The 22798-nt window shown below is 34.1% G+C and overlaps 1 protein-coding gene across 2 annotated transcripts in view; it reads left to right on the top strand.

Moving 5' to 3' along the window:
• The window catches only part of DMD (dystrophin), a gene marked incomplete at both ends in the record, with an annotated part of 2101015 nt that overhangs the window by 526252 nt on the left and 1551965 nt on the right, over window positions 1–22798 (top strand). For both annotated transcript variants that reach the window (XM_080719244.1, XM_080719243.1), the window contains one exon: window positions 22377–22565. In XM_080719244.1, coding sequence (XP_080575370.1) covers window positions 22377–22565 — 189 coding nt within the window. The remainder of the gene's footprint in view (window positions 1–22376; window positions 22566–22798) is intronic.

The raw sequence follows: 22798 nt of genomic DNA, 5'->3' as shown, positions 1-22798 counted from the left end.
TAAAATATATCCTTGTACTGGTTATATTAAATTTTGGGTAAGTTTAAGATCAGGCAGAAGCTTACTAGTTGACTTAGTTCATGGTGAAAATTCTTTTTTGCCCTTAGGAAATGCTGGTTATCATAAACCTTCTTTCAGAAAGCTAATTTTCAGTTTCTGGGTTTCACATTGAGAAATGGTCAATGTATTGGCAGTGAGTGTTTTATATTGCCCCCTGGCAGCTGAGATCTCTAAAGATGGTCTATTATATGCTAAAAATAAAGAACTTTGAGTACTATAGGGTGCCAAAATGTCTGGTCAATTCAGTTAGTATTTTAAGCAACACAGCGAGAAAAAAATCATGCAAGGAAAATTATCATCATATATATTAAATATCATATTTTTGTGCTTTCATAGTTTCTTTATCTTTCCTAGCACCTTCAAATGCTTTGTTGGGTATGTTGCTGACAAGGAGTAAATTTATTTGTTTAGAATTTCGGCAGTTTTCCTTAGTTTTAACTCTCTTGTTGACGTGCTAATGAGCTGTGAAAAGGACAAATGGAAGAGAAATAAGACTTCCAGATAATCCATACTCTGATAAACTACTCCCATGATAATTGGGAGTTTATGGTTCTTCTAGGGCAGTGGGAGAAATAAGAATGTTGGCCAAGTGTATGGAACAACCTGTGTTAATACAATTATCAATGAAGTTTACAAGGTAACCACAATCCTTTCAAACAAATGTCATGTGTGTACCTTCAGGCCTAGGAACAATTTGATTATTTGAAGAGCTTTATAGGTCAGATTTTGCTGTGTCCCAGCATTTCTAAATCATGAGGTTCTAAACATACTTGTGGCAATTTTTCTTTCACCTTAAGTGAATTTTTCCCGATTTAGAGTTTCCTTCTACAGACCACACCAAATACTTATCTGGCTTTCCATTTCTGTTTAGTTTGCATAAAGTTCACTACATGTTATAATTTTCAATTGCTGCCATATTTTAATATTCAAAGTTTGATTGTTTTAATTTATGGATGTGAGAATAATTCCATTTTCTTCCTAGCAAAATATGAAGTAAAGATACTCTATCAAAGCACATTTTTTGGTACTGAGCATTGAACCCAGGGGTTTCTACGACTGAGTTACACCTTCAGTCCTTTTTATATATGTATTTATTTTTTTAATTTTGAGATAGTGTCTTGGTAATTTGCTGAAGTTGGTCTTGAATCTATCCTGTCTCAGCTTCTTAAGAACTGGGATTATAAGCATGTGACACCATACCCGTATATAAAACCACTTTTTAAACAATAGAATAATAGTGATTTTTAAGAAAAATTTTAAGAAATATACAAATTAGGAATATATATTATATTATATTTTGAGGATATAATAAAACTTTGTTTTTAAATATAGTAATGATCCTCTCACAATTAAACCAAAGAAAGTATTTGTATGCATTCTTCTTTCCTATTTTCCAAAATATAGAAAGTAAGTTGAAAATACCAATAGGCATGTTTTAAATTTTGATGTATGTTCAAGGTATGAATACAAATCAATAAAATTCCCAGTTATATTGTTGCCATATATTTCACAGTGTTGATATTTTTATGTGCTGGTTTCAAAATTTAAAAGTTAGTGAAGTTTACAGCCTTGTGTTAATGAAGCCCATGGCAGTTTTTTTTTTTTTTTTTTTTAATTCATGTGAGCTGGGCACAGTAGCACACATTTATAATCCCAGTTCTTGGGAGACTGAGGCAGGAGGATGGCAAGTTTGAAGCCAGCTCCAGTAACTTGGTAAGGTCTTTCATAACTTAGTAAAACCCTGTTTCAAAATAAAAAATAAAATAATGTTAGGAGTGTAACTCAAACGTAGAATGTCCCTGAATTCAATCCCTAGTACTGAACCCACACACACACTCACATGAACAAGTTATCTGTTGAGAATGCTGAGATTGCACATTAAAGCCAATCACATTATAAATATAGAATAATAGTAACAGAAGGTTCCAAGGGTAAGAGTATCTGAATAAACTAAAAAAATCCATCAGTGATTGTGTGGAAATATGAAAGAAATAATGATCACATCCACATAAAAATGGCACATTATTATATTACTATTTTTACATTCAATTTTATAATACTAGTTCTCTCTGGAAAATGTATTTTGTGCTTGAGTTATTAAAATAATATTTGGCTAAATAGTTATACAGGCTCCTGTAAGACAGATATGTAGATCAGCTCCAATATCTTTATTATATTATCTCTATGACCTTGTACAAAATTTTAACCTGTATGAATCAGGTTTCCTTGATGTAAAATATAGATAATAATCACCTATTATGTTGTGAAGTTTATACCATACCTTACAGTGAACACTCAATGCATTATGTGTGCACTCTGATTATAATTTCTATAGAAGTTTAGATGATGAAGAAATTATTATAGATTAAATCATAGTCTATAATTTGAGGTAGTACCTACCTAGGTGATATTAAAATTTATCTAGAATAGATAAAATAATACATTATTCTAAAATTATGTGCTAGAATAATGTATATAATGTTTTATTATATTTGTATTTTAAGGATTAATATATTTACCAAGTTTAAAAACTTAATAATATATATTTTATTTAAACTATCATACACAAATATAACTGGTATATAATCAAATAAAATCATAATGAGACAAAGGGGACAAAAATATATACTGGAAAAAAGTTAGCCTCTTCAACAAATGTTTTTGGAAAAACTGGCTAAACATATTCAGAAAAATGGAAATAAACCCCTCTTTCTCACCCTGTACAAGAGTCAATTCAAGATGGATCAAAGACTTGGATTCTAAGACCAGAGACCTTGTAGTTCCTTGAAGAGGGCATAGTTCCAACATTTCAATACTTAGGCACAGGTAAAAACTTCTCAAGACTGCAAAGGCACAAGAAATTAAAAGGAAGATAAATACATGGGATTGCATTAAACTGAAGAGCTTCTTCTGTACAGCAAAGAAAATCATTAAGAACCTCAAGAGAGAGCTCACAGAACGGGAGAAAATTTTTGCCAACTATTCCTTTGATAGAGAACTAATATGAAGACTATACAGAGAATTCGTGAAAGTAACCACTAAGAAAACAATCCAAGCAAAAAAAAAAAAAAAAAAAAGGCTATTGAACTAAATAGACATTTTACAAAAGAAGAAATTCAAATGGCCAATAAATGTACGAAAATATTCAATATCATTAGAAATCAGGGAGAGAGAAATCAAAATTTCCCCAAGGTTTTACCTAACCCCAATTAGAATGGCAGTCATTCAAAATACAAACAGTAAATGCTGGCAGTGATGTGGAAAAGTGGGAACTCTAATACACTGTTGGTGTTGGAAATAAGTGCAACCACTTTGGAAAACAGTATGGAGGATCCTCAGAAGAATGAGAATGAACCTACCATATGACCCAAGAATAATACTTCTGGGTATCTACCCAAAAGAAAGGAAATCCAACTACCAAACTAATGCATGTGTATCTATGTTCATAGCTGCACAATTCACCTTAGCCAAACTATGGAACCAGCCAAGATGTTAATCAACAGATGAATGGATTACAAAACTATGAGATATATACACAATGGGATTTTACTCAGCCATAAAGAAGAACAAAATTACATCATTTACAGGGAAATGGATGGAACTGGAGAACACTTTACTAAGTGAGATTAGTCAGTCACAAAAATATATGAAATTGGATGCTCTCCCTAATATGCAGAAGCTAGGGAGAAAATGAGTCATGGGACTAACTCTAGACAAAGAAGGAAAAAACATAGATGAGCAAATAAGGTGACCTAACTGAGGGAGTTAGGAGGGAAGGAGAGGGAAATTCCCTAATGCACATGATGTACATTCACAAACATACTAAAGTCAATCAGTATGCCAAACATGAGAAGGAGGTAAAGGGGAGGAAATAGGGTGGGAATTGAGTAAGGGCTAATTGGGTGATTTGTGCATGTATGACTAAACTGCACCAATAAAAAAAAATAAATCAGAGATCCTGAATAGGATGGGTAATAGGTAATAGCACACACCTCATTTATTTGTATCCTTGCAGTCCTTGATGCATTGAAATACATCTTAATAGTTAAATGGGTTTATAAATTGTATTAGCATGCCGCACTTGATGGTGCATGCTTGTCTTTCCAGCGCTTGGAAGGCTTAAACAGGAGGATCACACAGGTTTGAAGCCAGCCTCAGCTACTTAGTGGGACCCTCAGCAACTTAGTGAGACCCTGTTTCCAAATAAAGTATAAAATAGGTCTGGGAGTATAGCCCAGAAGTAGAAAAGCCCCTGGGTTCCACCCCCTAGTCCCACACACACAAAAAATAATTGTATTAGTATTAGTGTGTGTGTGTGTGTGTGTGTGTGTGTGTGTGTGTGTGTGTGTAACTCAGGAGTATTCTACCTCCAAGCTAGCCCCTCAAATATTCTTTTTTAATTTTTTTATTATCTCTAAACAGGGTCTCACTAGGTTGCTGATTATCTTGATAAGTTGCTGAGGCTGTTCTTGAATATGTGTTCCTCCTCTCTCAACCTCCTAAATACTGAGAATATTTTATATAGTAGAATACTTAAAATATTTTTATTAAAGTCAGAGTGATTGCTGGGTGTTAGCATTCTCACTGCTATAATTTAGAAAGATTTATTTGCTCATAGTTTCTTTGGGAATTTTGGTTCAGTCCATGTGAGGCCAGGGACTTGGGATCTCTTTAGCAGCAGGAAGCAGAGAAAGGGCAGCACAACTCTCCACTCTCACATCATGGAGGCTAAAAGTAAGAGAGTGAGCAGGGAAGGAGAAAGGGAATTTATAATCTTCAAGGTCACGTTCCAAGAACCCTTTCTTGGGAACCAAGCCCTGCTTCCAACATTGATAACTTGTTTCCATAAGGGGTAGGAGACATTACAAACCCAAACTATTATACTGGGTGTGGTGGTACACCTCTGTAATTCCAGTATTTGGGAGTCTGAGACAGGAGGATTGTAGCAGGGTTCAAAGCCAGCCTCAGCAAGTTAATGAGACCCTATTTTATGATAAAAAAAAAAGGCAATCTGCCATTATAGCTGAGGGGTAGAATGTTCCTGGGTATAATCCGCAGCAGCACAGAAACAAAAATAGAAAAAAATTGAGAATGATCTAGAAAATCTTTTTACTACATACCTCATGACAAAGTGGGTAAAAAATGAGTTATGTGTTTTCTTTCAAACAATCAAGTGTCTCAAATATATAAAATATTTTATGTTGAAAATTGACTGTGAGTACTACATTATTTCTTGTCTGTTTATTTTCAAAAGCAGTAAGGCATTTGCTCTTTCCATTTAAGGCAAAAGTTCTATATTAACAATGATTAAACAAAGAACTGTGTTTTATAAGTAAATCATTCAATGGAGACAGCATTTCAAATGTATATTTGGCAGTATTCTCATTATAATTATATCAGTTGTTATAGAATCTTAAAATCTATAAAAACTTGAAAATTTTTCATCTTTGTAAAATACTATAAGTAAAATGTTTTGGCAGGATTTTTGAAACCATACTATAAATCTAAAATAATATATATGACCTCAGAAAATGTATTTTTCTATATCAGCGCCACCTGGACTTCTATTTTGCTTTCCTATTCAATGTTGAATAGACTAATTTTATAATATGTGCATATTATACACATATTATATATTTTTAATTTCTTCAAACTTTATTAATTACTCCTAGCTCCTATTCTACCCTGACACTTGAGTCCTTAACCTGAAGATATATGGAGAAAGGTTAGGATAATAAGAAATAGAAACTTGTCAAAAGGTTTTATGTATTTATGTCTCTCCAATCAATGAGACTTTATGCAGTCTTCTAATGTCTCCTGACCTTAGAATCAAAAACTTTAATTATACACAGGACCTTGAGACTTAAATCCTGAAGCATGGTCACTCCTATTAGGAACTGATGACAAAATTGAAGAGTTCCTTATTGTTTTTAATCTGACGTTCTACATGGACCCTCTGGTCTACTTTCACCAACAAGGCAGAGGATTTTTGTTACTTTTCTTGAGGCACAGGACAGAACTTTCAGCTGATAATGAAATCTACTAGATTATTCCCAAAGGCTAATATCATTAGTTCTTTTTTAAATGTTAAGCTCTACATTTCTTAAACAAAGGATCTGTTTTGATGCTGAGAACAGGGAAAAACTGTGCTGAATGAGGCAGCAGGTGCAATTAACAGAAATGGAGTATGAAATTTCTTTGCTCTGCTCTGATATGAAAAGGTACTATGACTCTGAACTCAGTTATCTTTGTGATATGACATGTGCTATGAGATTCACTTTATCATTCAAAAAATATCTAGTGTAATCTACTACATGTCAGACATTGAACAAAATGAACTTTCTACTTTTAATAATTACTTTTATTGCCCTTGTGAGGTTTTTCTGTGAATCCTGTATCACACAATTGTTTTGAGAAGAAGGAAAAGAGGCAGAAGCATGTGAAGTTATTAAAAGCCAACATAATTTATTATATAATGCATCTGGAAGGTATTGGGATCACCCAAGTAATTGATGTATTTTAGGAAGTGGTTATAATTAGTATTTGTATTGGGAGGGGTTTCACCTATCCAGCAAGAGTGCATTAATTTAGATGAGTATTTTATAACCTAAAATCTAACTGAACTATAATCCTATTAGTTGCTACTAATGATTACTTCTCCATTCTATGTTCCACTAAATAAGAACAATGAGGCAATGGAAATGATTTTACAACAGTTGAATGAGAAGAGGTAATGCTTAATGTTTATAAAGTCTCTGTGTATATAATTTGTGAGCCTTATAAGGACTCTCTAAGGTCCTATAAGCCTATCCATTTTCACATGTTTACCAAGAGTCTGAAATCTGAAATGAAATAACTTTGCCAAGCACACACTGCTTATAAATTACAGAGCCTGAAGCAGATGTCAGGTTTATCTTACTCCAAAGTGATATAGATTTGAAGTTCCATGATTATACATGGTTTTATACATGCTGATATCTATGATATACTGTGATGTTTAATGGTGGAGATGAGGCAGAAGAGGGCAGTGAGATTCTTGAGAAAACTAGATAAGATGTGCAGTTGAGTGGAAATATGACCCACTAGGGTCAGCCAGAAAGGGGGAATTTGAAGAGAAAAGAAGGATAATGGAATGTTCTTAAATCTGTACAGAGGAATAAAATATGGGAAGAAGCCAAATGAACAGGAAACTGTGAAAGGCAGCCTAAGGAAAGAAATACACTGCCCACCTATGTTTTATAAAGTTTTATCTGAACATATCCATTTTTATTCACTTATATATAGTGTTCATGATTCTGATTATAGTTTGGGTCTATAAGGTCCCCCAAAAGGTTTATATCTTGAAGGCATGGTCCCTGATCCAGGAAGATTCAGAGGTGGAGCATTGCTAGAGGAGGTGAGTCAATGGGAATATGGTCTTGGTGACTATATATGTCCCTGGCCTCTTAGCCTTTCCCTGTCTCACTCCCTCTCCTTGCCACCATGACTGAGAACAGCTTTTTTCAGTCAAGAGCCCTGCTGACCTGGTTTCTTCCTTGGAGCCAACCATGGACTAAAACTTCTGTAACCTCTGAAACCATGAGTCTCAATAAACATTTCTTCTTCCAAGTTGTACTTGTCAGGTATTTTGGTCAATATGATAGAAAATCTGACTAAAATAGCTACTTTTGTGGTACAGTCTACAGTGACAGGGCTGATTAGATACAATTGGTCTGTTGTTGACAAAACTGAAAATATTTATTGTTGTCTCCTTTGCAGAGGAAGCATAAGGATCCTTGTATTATATAATAGAAAAATATAATTTTTTATTGAAATAGGAATTAATGAAACTAGGATTAACACAAATATAGATGTCTGTATATTTGTGGGCATTCTATTCTTATAACTTCAAATGTATTTAAACATATACTTGTAGAACAAAACAAAATTATAGGTAATAATAACATACAAGTTTTGGAGAAGGTTCTGTGAGCAGCTGAAAAAAATGTGAACTCTGCTGTAGTTGGGTATATTTTATATGCATCTAATAGATCCATTTGGTTGATGGTGTTCTTTAGGTCTGAAACATATTTACTGCTTTATGTCTAGAAGATGGTTCTAAAGGTATAAGAGGGGTGTTGAAGTCTCCCAGTATCATTGTATTGGGATTTATGTGTGACTTTATGTGTGTCACAAAGAGTTTGTTTTAAGAAAGTAGCAGCACTGACGTTTGGGGCATAAATGTTGACTATCGTTTTTTTTCCTTTGCTGGATTATTCCTTTTACCAGTAAAAATTTACCTGCTCTGTCTATTCTAATAAGCTGGACCTTGAAGTCTAACTTGTCTGATATCATAATTGCTACTCCTGCTTGTCTTCGAGTTCCATTAACATAAATTACCTTGCTCTAGCCCTTTACCTTAAGTTTGTTACTATATTTACTTGTAAGTTGTGTTTTTTTCAGGCAGCAGATAGATGGATTCTGGGTTTTAATCCATTTTGCCACTTTATGTCTTTTTATTGGGGAGTTGAGGCCATTTATATTCAGTGTGATTATTGAGAAACAAAGCCATAGTAATAAAAACAGCATGGTACTGGCACAAAAGCAGATATATAGACCAATGGAGCAGAATAGAAGACTCAGAAACAAATCCACACACTTACAGCCAATTGATTTTTGACAAAGTGGCCAAACCCCTACACTGAATAAAAGACAGCCTGTTCAACAAATGGTGTTGGCAAAACTGGTTAACCATATACAGAAAAATGAAAATAATTCCCACTTTCTCATGCTCCACAAGAGTAAATTCAAGATGGATCAAAGACTTAGAAATTCGACTAGAGATCTTGAGGCTCCTTGAAAAGGGCATAGGTCCAACATTACAACACATAGGCACAAATAAAATCTTTCTCAAAAAATCATAAAGGCACAAGAAACTAGAAGGCGAATCAATACATGGTATTGCATGAAACTGAAGAGCTTCTGTATAGCAAAGGAAACTATCAAGAACCTCAACCGAGAGCCAAAAACATGGGAGATTTTTGCCAACTACTCCTTCGATAGGGAACTAATATCTAGAATATACAGAGAATTCAAGAAATTCAGCACTAAGAAAACAAATAACTCAATCAAAAATGGGCAAGTTAACTAAATAGATACTTCACAAAGGAAAAAATTCAAATGGCCAATAAATGCATAAACAAATACTCAACATCACTAACAATCAGAGAGATGCAAATCAAAACTGCCCTGAGATTTCACTTAACTTCAGCTAGAATGGCAATCATTCAAAACACAAACAACAAATGCTGGTGAGGATGTGGAGAAGTGGGAACTCTAATACATTGTTGGTGAGATTGCAAATTAGTACAACCACTTTGGAAAACAGATCCTCAGAAGAATTGGAATGAACTTACCATATGAGCCACCAATACTGCTTCTGGGTATCTACCCCAAAGAATGGAAACCAAACTACCAAACTGATGTATGTTTATCTATGTTCATAGCTGTACAATTTACAATTGCCAAACTATAGAACCAACCAAGATGTCCATCAACAGATGAATGGGTTACAAAACTGTGGGATATGTACACAATGGAATTTTACTCAGCCATAAAGAAAAGCACAATGACATCATTTACAGGGAAATGGATGGAACTGGAGGACATTATGCTAAGTGAGATTAGTCAGTCACAAAATGTAAGAAATCAGATGCTCTCCCTAATATGTGGAAGCTAGGGAGAAAATGGGTCATAGGAGGAATTCTAGATGAAAGAGATACTATAGATTAGCAAATAACTGAGGGGATGGAAGGAGTAAGAGGGAAATTCTCTAATGCATGTGATGTACTTTAACAAACATATAAATATCAATCACCAAGCCAAACATGGAAAGGAGGGAGGGAGAAGGAATGGGGTAGGAATTGTGTAAGGACTAGTTGGGTGATGTGTGCATGTATATCTCCAACATCTTGTATCCCATTAAGTTGTATGACTATAATGTACCAATAAAACATTTAAAAACTAAAAAAATAAAAAACTTAAAAATTGATTCATTAAATACAGAAAGATTTTTAAATGGCCACATATAAATATATAATAATTACTTTCTTTCATAACTCACTGAATAGTTTGTATATGTTAGAGCAAACTACATAGGCAACAATTATTTTAGAGGGGTACTAAGTGGCAGTGTACTTCAACTTGGAAAATTAATTTTTATTCTATGTACCAGTAGATAATTAAATTTCAAATTATATATGTACCTATATATATTCCATTTTGAAAATTTTCAGTTTTTTATTGGTGCCTTGTAATCATATATCTTGATGCAATTCAGGGTAATAAGGGCATACATGTACAAAGCATTAGTTAAGCCCTCCCCCAGTTTCTACACACTCCTTTTTCCCTCCCACCTTCCTGTGTTCAACACAATGATTGGCTTTCATAAGTGTGTACATATCTATCATGTCCATTAAGGTGTTTTCGTCTTTAAGTCTTTTCCCCTCCTCCCTTCCTTCTCAATTAGATCGCCTCCTTCACTCCACTAAGTTTCCCCCTCCTTTATCTGGAGTCCTTCCTGGGTCCCAAATTCTCCCTAAATTCTTTATGAGGGACAACATCTAACCATTCAGTTTTTGTGAATGACTAATCTTACTTAGTATATTTTTCAGTTCCACCCACTTCCCTGTAAGTGACATACTTTTGTTCTTTATGCCTGAGTAGAATTCCATTGTGTATATATCGCATAATTTTGTAATCCATTCATGTGTTACAGCTAGTTCCAGAGTTTGGCAATTATAAATTGTCTAGGTATAAACATAGATATGCATGTACTACTATGGTAGAGTGGTTTCAATTTTTTGGGTAGATAATCAGGAGTGGTATAGCGGGGTCATATGGTAGATTTGTTCCCATTATTCTGAGGTTCCTCTGGAATGTTTTCCAATGTGGTTGCACTAATTTGCAATCACATTAACAATGTATCAGACTCTACTTTTCCTTACCCTCATCAGTATTTATAATTGTCAAAATACATTTTATAGGAAATTTTCAAGACCTTCTTTCATATTAAACAAAAATTGAAATAATAATAATAGTAGTAATAAAGATAATAATAACAATGATAGGCCTGGGGATATAGCTCAGAGGGAGAATGCCCCTGAGTTCAATCATGGCACTAGAAAAAAAGAGTATCCTGACGTTTTCCTGTACATTGAAGGAAAGTTTTAAAAATTTTTATAGGAATTTTTTATATAGACCACATATGCATAAGAATGATCATTTCATGAAGTGAAACAACAGTATTATCAATAGTGTTTTCTCTATAGTTTAACCCTATTTGTATTTTTTCTTTCTTTCAGTAGCTTAACTTTCTTTGCAGTTATACTAGGAAAATAATGGCTATAAATGTCTATCAATAAATGAGCAAAATAATTTTCATCATTTTCAAAATCAACATTGCTAAAATTTATTCAACATTATCCACACATTTTGGGGGCTTAATTACTATTCTTTTCTGTGAGAAAGTATTAGGTATTTGATACTGTTACTGTGTTCTATAAAGACATGACTTATACATAAAGAGGAAGGTTCAAAAAGGAAAGGGTAAAATTATGAGGAAAGACTGACCACTACCTGGTGTTGTCCTTCAATGTCCAGAAAAACATCAGGAAATTCTGGAGCTTTTTTTTTTTTTTTTTTTCTTGGTGGTACTGGGGATGGAATCCAGGGGCCTTCTACCTCAGGCCTACACTCCCAGACCTACTCCTATTTTATATTTTATTTGGAAACAGGGTCTCTTAAACCAGCTGAGGCTGGCTTCAAATCTGCGTGATCCTCCTGTCTCAGCCTCCCAAGCACAGGGATTACAAGCGTGCACCACCATACCTGGCTTCTCTTTCTTTTATTTTTTTTGTTCTAGTGCTGGAGATAGAAACCAGGGGCTATACCCCCAGACCTATTATTACTATTATAACTATTATTATTTTAATTGTTGTTTATTTTGAAATAAAGTCTTGATAAGTTGCTGAAAGTGTCACTAATTTGTTGAAGATGCTTTCAAACCTGTGATCCTCCTGGCTCAGCCTACCAACTACATGGATTATAGTCATCCATCACCATGCTCAGCTAGTATATCATTTTCTATTGACAATATACAGTATTAAAAATTCCTAGTAATAATTTCTATTTTATCATAATAACAGACAGAGCTATGAATTGATTCCAAACAGAAACATTTTTAAGGTTTACATATTTTTTAAATTTTTATTGGTGCTTTTGTTGTCATACATCTTAATGGGGTACAAGATTGTAGAGGCATACAAAAATGTCCCTGGGTTCAATCCCCAGTACCTCAAAAATCTCAATTTATTATATATCTTATTTTAGGTAAGTCATTTAAAATTTCTGAGTTTCAGTTTCTCTATCTGCAAACAAAGGAATATCAAAATATATGTCTTTAGTATTGCTGGAAAATTACATGAGATAGTGAATGTAAAAAGCTGAGCACATTGTAAAAAGCTGAGCACATTCTAGGTTCCAAGAATTACTCTGCAATGCCTGTGTTTGCAGCCCAATAGTCATTGAAATGGCAAATGATTTTTATGAAGAAACAGTTGAATGAGCTGTGTGTATTTTTGGAACCATGATTTTAGCAATTCAAACTGAGATAAGTCATCGAATGGTTACACATATACGTAGTAAAACCAGAAGTCTAACAAAGCCACTGGAAAAATAGCTGAGATGTTTCTAGAGGGCACAATCTATCAATGAGTACCTTCATATCACTGATGAACCTGATCTATTTTGGCAACTTCCCCAAATTCAACCTGAAAATGAGATAGGAGATTTAACCTGGATAAAAACAATTTTCTTGTTCCTGAATGCATAAATGCTTCAAGGGCATTTGAAAATTTTATCATTCTTATTTATTTAAACATGTCATACTTCTTTTTTAAATATAGAATATAAAGCCAACTCATGGATGGTGAATTTTTTGATGTATTCTATAATCATTTTATCCCTCAGTGAAAGATTATTGCAGAGCTAAAGGATTATAAAGGGATAACCAATGCTTCCTTTACTAGACAACAGAAGTGCAATTCAGAGGAACCAGAATTAGTATCTGGAAATATGCTTGCCACATTTTTCACTGTTTCCTCAGAGACAGAATATGTAAACCAGGGTATTATTCAAAGCATAGAAATGATTATAGAGGTGATTTATGAGAAATTAATCCATCATACAACACTGTACATGACATTCAATCTAATAATATAATTAAATAGGTAATTTTTAATATTGCTTGTGCTGTAAATTCAATTCAAAGTTAAGACCTAATGAGGATTTTAGGAAATAAAAACATAGTCTGCTATTATGGCAATATTAAAACAACAATCACAACAATAACTACTACATACATAAAAGCAATAACAACAGCTGTCATTATTTATTGGGCACTTAGTGTCAGTCAATTTGCCAAGCACTCAATGTGCTTTGTATCATTTTTCACTACAACAGGTCAAAATGACAGCTAATACTAAGATGGGGAAATGGGAATAGAAAATTTAAACAACCTGATAAAGTTCACAAAGTTAGTTGGTGTTTCTAGGATTTAAAATCAAGGTCTTTGGATTCCCAAACATATGACTTTACCATGCTAAATTCAAAATTTCTAATATAGTACCTCTACAAAATAGCCCACTAATACACTAACATACTCTAAGTTTCTAGAAGCTGGGATTCTACTCTATAATCATGTACTTGTGAATCCTAATATTATGATTTATAAATAAATCTTTTACCACAAAATCATATATCTACCTGATAATGTACCTTATTTCAAAAAAACATATTATCAAGAAAACTTTCCAGTTTATTTTGTTTTTCTGATTTATAATCTGTATACAGCAATAGCCATTTGTCCATGGGTAATGCATTACAAGATTTCCAGTGGATGCCTGAAACCATACATCCATACATACTTAGTTTGGTATTACACATACACTCTCACACACACACCAAAACACACACACACACACACACACACACACACACACACACACAAACACAATCCTATACATACTTACTTGCAATAAATTTTAATTTACAAATCAGATAAGAGTTTAACAATAACTGATAATAAAATAAAATAATTTATATAAATTTATTATAATAAAAGTTATATAAATATGCCTCCCCCATTGTACTATACTCAACCTTCTCTGTGATGCTTAGTAATGAATGATGTAAAGCCTATGATATAGGTTTTGTGACATAATGTTAGGCTACTACATAAGTGTTACCTGCATACACTTACTTTGAAAATGTGACAGTCAATTTAATAACCAAAATTGTTACTGATTGACTAGTGGGCAGGTAGCATATATTGTATGGAAACACTGTGTAAAGGGGTAATTCACATCCCAAGCATGATGGAGCAGAATGGTGCTGCATTTCATCACACAGGGTCAGATTTAAAATATTAATGCAATTTTCCACTCAGTATTTCAGTCCATGGTTTACCATTGATAACTGAAACCACTTGTTATGGTTTAGATATAGAATATGTTTCTGTAGTAACAATTACAAATGTTCAGAGGTAGGCAAGTAGGATATGGCTGTAGGAGATAGCATAGTAGGGGTGTGGTTCTGGAGATTATATGCCTCTTTCACCCCTTTTCCTCTCTCTCTCTCTCTCTCTCTCTCTCTCTCTCTCTCTCTCTCTCTCTCTCTCTCTTCTCTATTTCCTAGCAGCATGTCCTGAGATCCACAGATGTGAGCTAGCCTAACATTGACTGAAACCCCCCAAACCTCCAGAACCATGTGAAAATTAATCTTTCTCTAAGTTGTAGTTGACTGGTATTTTGGGTCACAACACTGAGAATATTGCTTAAATTCCACCAGAAGCAATCTCCTATACCTTTAAATATTCCAGTAGTCTTTGCTAGTCTACCTACATGCCTAATAGAAGATATAACCCAGAGATAATAAATATTTGCTAAATTATGTTTTCTGGGTAGCTAATTTTTTTTTTTTTTTTGTGGTACTGAGGATGGAACTCAGAGGCTTTCTACCTCCGGGCTATACTTCCAGTCCTTTTCTTAATATTTTATTTGGAAACAGGGTCTCACTAAGTTGCTGAAAGCCTCACTAAGTAGCCGAGGCTGGCTTTCAACCTGTGCGATCCTCCTGTCTCAGCCTCCCATGCGCGGGGATTACAAACGTGTGCCACCATGCCCGGCTAGCTAATTTTAATTTCTGAGAAAAATATTTATAACTAAGTGTTCATATAAAATATATTTTAAATGTCAATATCTTTTAAAAATAATTATAATGATATAAAATATTCACAAGTTTAAATATGTACTCTCTTTGATAATTTGAATATATACATTCATAATTGGGTAGAACATACATGCACACTCACACATATATGTGTGTATAGACACAAAAGTAAACACACACACATATATGTATGTTTCTTTCCTAAATTGTCTAATTTTATATTATTGTCTAATTTTATATTGTTGAATATGCATTTTCTTTCTAAGTTACTCCAACTTTTATCCATCTCCTTGTTTCTTCGTTTCTTGTTCTTTTCCTAAGAATCTTTTCTTGCTATTAAAATTCACAAACTTGCTGAGCATGGTGGCACACACTTGTAATCCCCACGGCTGAGTCAGGAGGATGGCACAGGTTCGAAGCCAGCCTCAGCTGGCTTAAGAGACCCTGTTTCCAAATAAAATATAAAATAGGTCTGGGAGTGTAGCCTGGAGGTAGAAGGCCCCTGGGTTCCATCCCCAATACCACCAAAAAGAAAAAAAAATCACAAATTGATAAATCCCTTCTCATAAAACCAAGCAGGAAGTAAAAGAAGTAATCATTGTATGACAAACTCTTCTAAAATGAAAAAAAAGAAAAGTTTGGAGATAATAATAAAAGATTTAGATAATGAGTACCTACAAAATTTTAATAACAATTTCAAGAAAGTTGTCAGATACAAAATGGAGTCAACCATGTTATATTCTGACAAATGGAGGCAGAGAAGGCCATGAAGGGATACCTGTCATGTACAATCTGTCTGATAACAAGAGCTGTCATGAAGCAATCACTTAACAAGAACACTTGCTTGACACAATGTTTTATCAAGCCCAATCTGATGAAATAGCTTGCTATGTCTAAGATCAATTTTACCTAGTAACTATAACCATTTTCTAATCAGAGCCTACCCATTCTCACATAATGTGACCTGTGCCAATGAGCTACCTTTTAGAGAACCTTAAGTTGATTTTCTCATTGCTCTTACAAAAACTTTAAACCTTTACTTTTCAAACTTACCAGAGGCTACCCTGGCCTGTGCATTTATGCCCTCAGTTGCAACCACCCTATTTGCTTATTCACAAATAAAAGTTTCTTTATTCATGATGTATATTTCTATTTTTGGATGTTGACCATATATGATTTGTTTTATTTATTTAATTATTAAATTAACATAGTTTATAATAAATATCAATTACCTCTCGTAAGACCACTTTCTAAGAAATCGATTCGATAGTCCATAAAGGATGCCCAGCTTAGGGATTTCTTTATACACATTATTTCACATAATCCACATATCCACCCTAAAAAGATGTCTATTTCAAAGATGAGGAAACTGAAGTGACATATGAGGTATAGGTGGAGACATGAAAACTCCAGTAAACCTACCATTCTTTTTGTCATAATGAAAGGTGTAGAGATTATTATGGTATCCATAGACTGCAGAAAAGAAAGGTGAACAGAAAAACTCTATTATTTTTATATGTTTCAATAATTTAAAAAGTCAATATTTATCTGTAATTCATAAAGTTGGTAGCTTACTTAAGTAATCTGTGACTTTCTAAAAGTAATATTAAAATAAGACAGTTACAGAATATCTAGAAAGCAAATAATTCTAATGTTATTTTCCTCAATTCTAAAGCCTAATGCAAAAATAACAAATCTTAGCTGGGCATGGTGGCACACGCTTGTAATCTGAATACTTGGGAAGGTGATTGTCATTCTAATTGATGTTAGGTAAAATCTGAGTGTAGTTTGGATTTGCATCTCCCTGATTGCTAACAATGTTGAACATTTTTTTTTTTTTTGCAGTTTTAACCATTTGTATTTTTTCTTTTATGGAGTGTCTATTTTGTTCACTTGCCTAGTTTTTATTGGGTTATTTGTTTTTTAGTGGTAAGATTCTTAAATTCTTTGCATATTCTAGATATTAGTTCTCTCTCAAAGATGCAACTGTCAAAGATCTTCTCCCATTTGATAGGCTTCCTATTAAGGCCCTGATAGATTGTTGATGTCATTGCAAATTAGGGCAACCCCTTTGGAAATCAGTGTCGAGTAACCTCAGAGGAATGGGAATGATCTTACTATGTGATCCCTGTATACCACTCCTGGGTATTTTTCCAAAGGGACGGAAATAAAAATATTATAGTAACACATGAAAAACTCAAGTTTATAGCAGCACAATTCATAATAGCCAAATCATCAAACCATCCCAGATGTCCATTAATAGTTGAATAGATTAAAAATTATGGGATATACACATAATGGAAATTTATTCAGCCATAAAGAACAAAATTATGTCATTGGCAGGGAAATGGATGGAACTGGAGAATATTATGCTAAATGAGATTAGTTAGTCACAAAAAGTGAAAGCTTAGATATTTTCCCTCATATGTGGAAACTAGGGAGTAGGTGGGACACAGGAGGGACTCTCTTGACAAAAGAGAAACCGTAGTGGAGTGATGAATGGGACCTAAGGAAGGAGGCAGGAGGTGTGTGGGGGCATTTGATGAGGGAAATACTTCAATGGATATAATGTACCTAGATAAATTAATCAATGCCAATCACATTGTCCTGCACAGGGAGAGGGAAGACACCAGGTGGGAGCTGGAGGAGGGCTCACCTAGTGTTGTGTGCATGCCTCTATCTCTCTGAACTTCATCATGATGTCTTATTACAGTGCACCAATTAAATATTAAAATGAAATGCAGAGTCCCTCCCTCATTCAAAAAATGTGGAAGAAAAATGTGTTAAAATTACCAAAATATAGAGCTATTTATTCCATGGCTTCTCTCTTGACTTATTATAGCATGTGTTTACCACTTAACATCATACTGAATAAAATTTATTAATTTAAAGTATTGGTACAAACTTTACTGCTCATTGGAATATTGGCAATTGCATTTGTAAATGCATTTAAAGAATATTTAACTCATGCAAAATCACCTGATTTTATAATTTGCACCTCATAACTACTTCATGGATGTACACTTTGTTTTTACCTTTTTACCACAATGGAGAAACATAAAACTAGCTTGATTGTTTTTAATTTCACTTTTTTTTGGTACCATGCATTGAATCCAGAGTCCATTCTACTTCAGAGCTATACTCCTTGCCCTTTTTATTAATTTATTTTTTTTTATTTTGAAAGAGGTCTTACTAAGTTGCTGAAGTTGGCCTCAATCCTGCAATTCTTCTATCTTGGCCTCCCATGTGCTGACATTAAAAATATATGTCACCATGTTTGGCTTATTTTATTTCTTGATGTGCTCATATTCAAAACTCTTTTCTTCCACATCTTTAGTAAAAAAAAAAATGAAAATGACAAAGGATATGTGGATCCATTTGAGTTTTGCTTTATTTCAATGTCATCAATTTTAGTATGAGTACTTAACTATATTAGGAAGTTAGTACAAATAAGAAATAAGTTAGTACAAATAAGAGCTTCCTGGTAGTTAAAGTTTGTTAGAATTGCCTTCTTTCTAGATATTGGTTTGAAGGTTTCTCAGAAGACTGGGTATGGAACCACCATATGAACTAACTGTACCACTCCTGAGCATCTTTCCAAAAGAGCTGAACTGAGATTATAGTGATACATACATATTCATGTTTATAGTAGAACAATTCATAATAGCCAAATGGTGGAAACAGCCTAGATGTCTGTCAACAGATTAATGTGTTACAAAACTGTGGTATATACACAACAGAACTTAACCATAAAAAAAAACAAGATTATGTCATTTGTAGAAAAATGGATGAACTCAAGAATATTATGCTAAGTGAGATCAGCCAGTTTTAGGAAGTGAAAGGTCATATGTTTTTTTTTTTTTCATATGTAGAAGCAAGAGAGAAAACTGAGTATCAAAAGAGGCTTCAGATAAATTAAGAGAGAGACCAATAGAATACTGGAAGGGGACTTGGGGAGGTACGGAGGGGAAAGGGGAGACTTGATGAAAGAAATAGTTCAAACAATCCTATATACATCTGTGAAGCTATAAACACCAATTTCAATATTATAAATGTGGAGACGCTGGCTCAGTGGCTCACATAAAAAATCCCAGTACTTGGGAGGCTGAGATAGGAGGATCCCAGATTCAAAGCCAACCTCAGCAATTTAGCGAGGCTCTCAGCAACTTAGCAAGACTTGGTTTTCAAATAAAAAGATATAATCAGTCCAGGGGTACAGCTTAAAGGTAGAAAACCTCTGGATTTAATCCTCAGCACCACAAAAATAAAATTAGAAACAGGAAGGGAGAGGAAATGGGAAAAATATCCTTCTGCATTTATAATAAGATCTGACTCAAATGGAAAGCATGATTCCCCAGGGCTGTCAGTATCATTTTATTTATTCAGTTAGAGACATGACAAATATACTCTCTTGATTCTCATTAAACTCTCACATACCATGAGCTCAATCTAATTCTGTACTCATGGAGCATTGAAAACACTATATGCGCCAGGCGTGGTGGCGCACGCTTGTAATCCCCGCACTTGGGAGGCAGAGACAGGAGGATCGTGAGATTCGAAGCCTTCCGCATTGGCTTAAGAGACCCTGTTTCCAAATTAAAAAAATATGTAAAATAGCTCTGGAAGTGTAGCCCGGAGGTAGAAGGGCTTCCAGAAACTCCAGTACCACACACACACACACACACACACACACACACAAAAAAAAAAAAAAAAAACCACTATATACAAATGAAGATTTATATATTATACCTATCTCCTGTGCTCTTGTTCATACTTCCTCCCCACACTGGAGTTCACTTAGGAAACCCAAGTGCAAAGATAAAATTATTAGCTGGGCCTGGTGGGACACTCTTGTAATCCCAGCATTTGAGAGACAGAGACAGGAGGATCACCATTCAGGGCCAGCCTCAGCTACTTAGGAAGGCTCAAAAAAAGAATAAAAAAATAGGGCCAGGGTGTACTTTGGAGCTAAAATACCCTGGGTTCCATCCCCAGTACCACAAAAAAGATAAAATTATTGAGAATTTTAAAATAGTAACAGCAGTTAAAAGAAATATGGTTTCCCTCTGTGCTTAGGACCCCGTGGAAGTTATACAGATTCACAAGCATGAAGCTTTTTCCACAAGTGAACATTTCTCAGGCTACATTTTGTAACTTTTCTCCTAAATGCTGACCTTGATGTTGCATGTTAACAATATTTTAAAAATATAGAAGGGGTACACCATAGAACATGTTCTAACCCATAAGACCTTCAGGAATTGCCTTGCTTTTGGGGACCCTACATAAAAAGTCCTCTCAGTCCCTTATACTATGTTTTGGATACTAGATGTGGACAATATTGACTTACCAGAATTGCCTGTTTTTGCCAGTTCTCTATAAACAGGACAGGAGTACATCTCCTGATGTAAAGATGACACTAATAACTGCTACTATGATTTGCAGTCTTAAACAATTTAACAGAGGAAATTTGTAATTATAGTAAAGTTTTATCACAGCATTTATCAGAAATAGCACGATTAGGTTGGTGCTGTCAACTCAGTGGGTTAAGGTCCAAAATTTGACAGACACTGGAAATACAAGACAGTCATGACAAGGGAGAACCAGCAAAGGTTGGTTTTTTTTCTAGGCAAGATTATGAAATCTCCAAATATCTCTTGGAGATTCTATGCTGCCCTTGTTTCCTCTACAAAACCTTGTTTGTTAGGGTCCAGTGTTGGTTTTCAGTATTTGGCGTATAGAGAAGATCCCTCTCCAAATAGTTCTCCAATATATATATATATTTTTTTTTTGGCTCTGCATAACAGGTTTTTTACTTCACCCTGAAATACTTTCAAGTGTGCTCCTTCTTGGGATTTTGATGTCTAAAAATCTATCACCAATGGATTTGACTCAAAGAAAAATATACGCAGATTTCTTTATATATTCAAATGCTTCCTCTCGATAGTTTCCCTAAGGATAAAGAGGCCTACAGGTCATACCAAAAGCTCTAACACTTGATGGTACTAGTCTCATAGCAGCTGAATCTCAGTCAACAAGTGCTAAATTTAGAGAAGTTTGCATCTGGTAAATGCAAACTTCTGTTGCTTGGCTTCAGGTGGGGAGAATGTATTGCCATGGTGAGCACAGCAGCCACTCCAAGGACTCCCTTTTCATCAATGTCTCCAATAAATATCCCTGTTTCCTCTTATATAATTTTCAACTGAATAGTATATTAAGGATTGCAACATAGTGGATCATAGTAGATCAAAGGTTTTATGAAAACCTTTTAGCCATTCCTTTGTAGGTGGCCTGGATTTTCTCTTTAGAGTTATGGGCATTTTGTACCCTTTTTTCTTAACTTTAGGATCTTTTCACAAATTGCAAGAAAACTTTTTGAAATCCTACTTAAGATCCTAATAATACATTGAGTAGGAACATACCTCATATTTTACTTCTAAAATAATATCTTGTTATTTAATCCATTGCTTTCTTGAAATAAATGCTTAATTTATAGAAGATTTATCCTTTTAGATATTTCATACATGCCTTCAAAATATTTTTAAAAACCTTCACCCTGCATCCCCCCATAGACACACTTCATTTGTTTACTGATACTTTTACTACTCTGTAAAGTTTTAGAACCATTTTATTACCTCTTTCAAACCTGGAAGAGAGATTTCCGTTAAAGCCTTTGCAAAAGTATGTAAATATAATTCCAATTAAGCTTGAAAAAGGATTAAAAATGTGAACTCAAAAAATTATCCCAGGGAAGAAATTTCATAGTATTTTTAAAATGAACACAGAGATGATAGACTGATTCATTATAATAATCTAGAAAAGCTTTAATAAGTCGTTGATTTCGTGTGATTTCAGCTGTCATTTGTGCATTTGTATATTTGTAAGGATGTTAAAATGCAGGCTCACTGTTGTATGTGTCTGCTATTCATATATGAGATAATGCAAGTGGACATTTCTAGCATTTAAATATTCCATTCGATTTATCATTTAATTTACTGGAACAGCCTGCAAAGACACTAATTGTATAACACTCAATTTATTTCATTGTTTAGCATTTGGAAGCAACTGAAGAAAAGTCATTTGGCAGTTCACTGAGGGAGACTGAAGTAAACCTGGACAGTTATCAAACGGCTTTAGAAGAAGTACTCTCATGGCTTCTGTCTGCTGAAGACACATTGCAAGCACAAGGAGAGATTTCAAATGATGTAGAAGAAGTGAAAGGACAATTTCATACTCATGAGGTAAACAAAACATTGATTTATGAAACTAAGCACATGACTTATAATGGCAAGCCCCCCTTTTTTCTCAATTACTCTTTAAGAGCATTGTATTTTGGAAATTTATCTTTTCTTTTGAGATGGAAACAAATATGATTCCAAAGTTCTCTTTTGGATAAGAACTTTTCCAGGTGCTGAAATCTGGTTTCTTAGTGACTCTTAAGAAGAATATAAAAGCCCAGCTCCCTTCTCTTGTG

This window comes from Muscardinus avellanarius, assembly GCF_963383645.1.
Source record: "Muscardinus avellanarius genome assembly, chromosome: X".
In the NCBI taxonomy this organism is placed as follows: Eukaryota; Metazoa; Chordata; class Mammalia; order Rodentia; family Gliridae; genus Muscardinus; species Muscardinus avellanarius.
The sequence above is the reverse complement of the archived record's forward strand: the minus strand, read 5'-3'. Positions and strand labels throughout refer to the sequence as shown.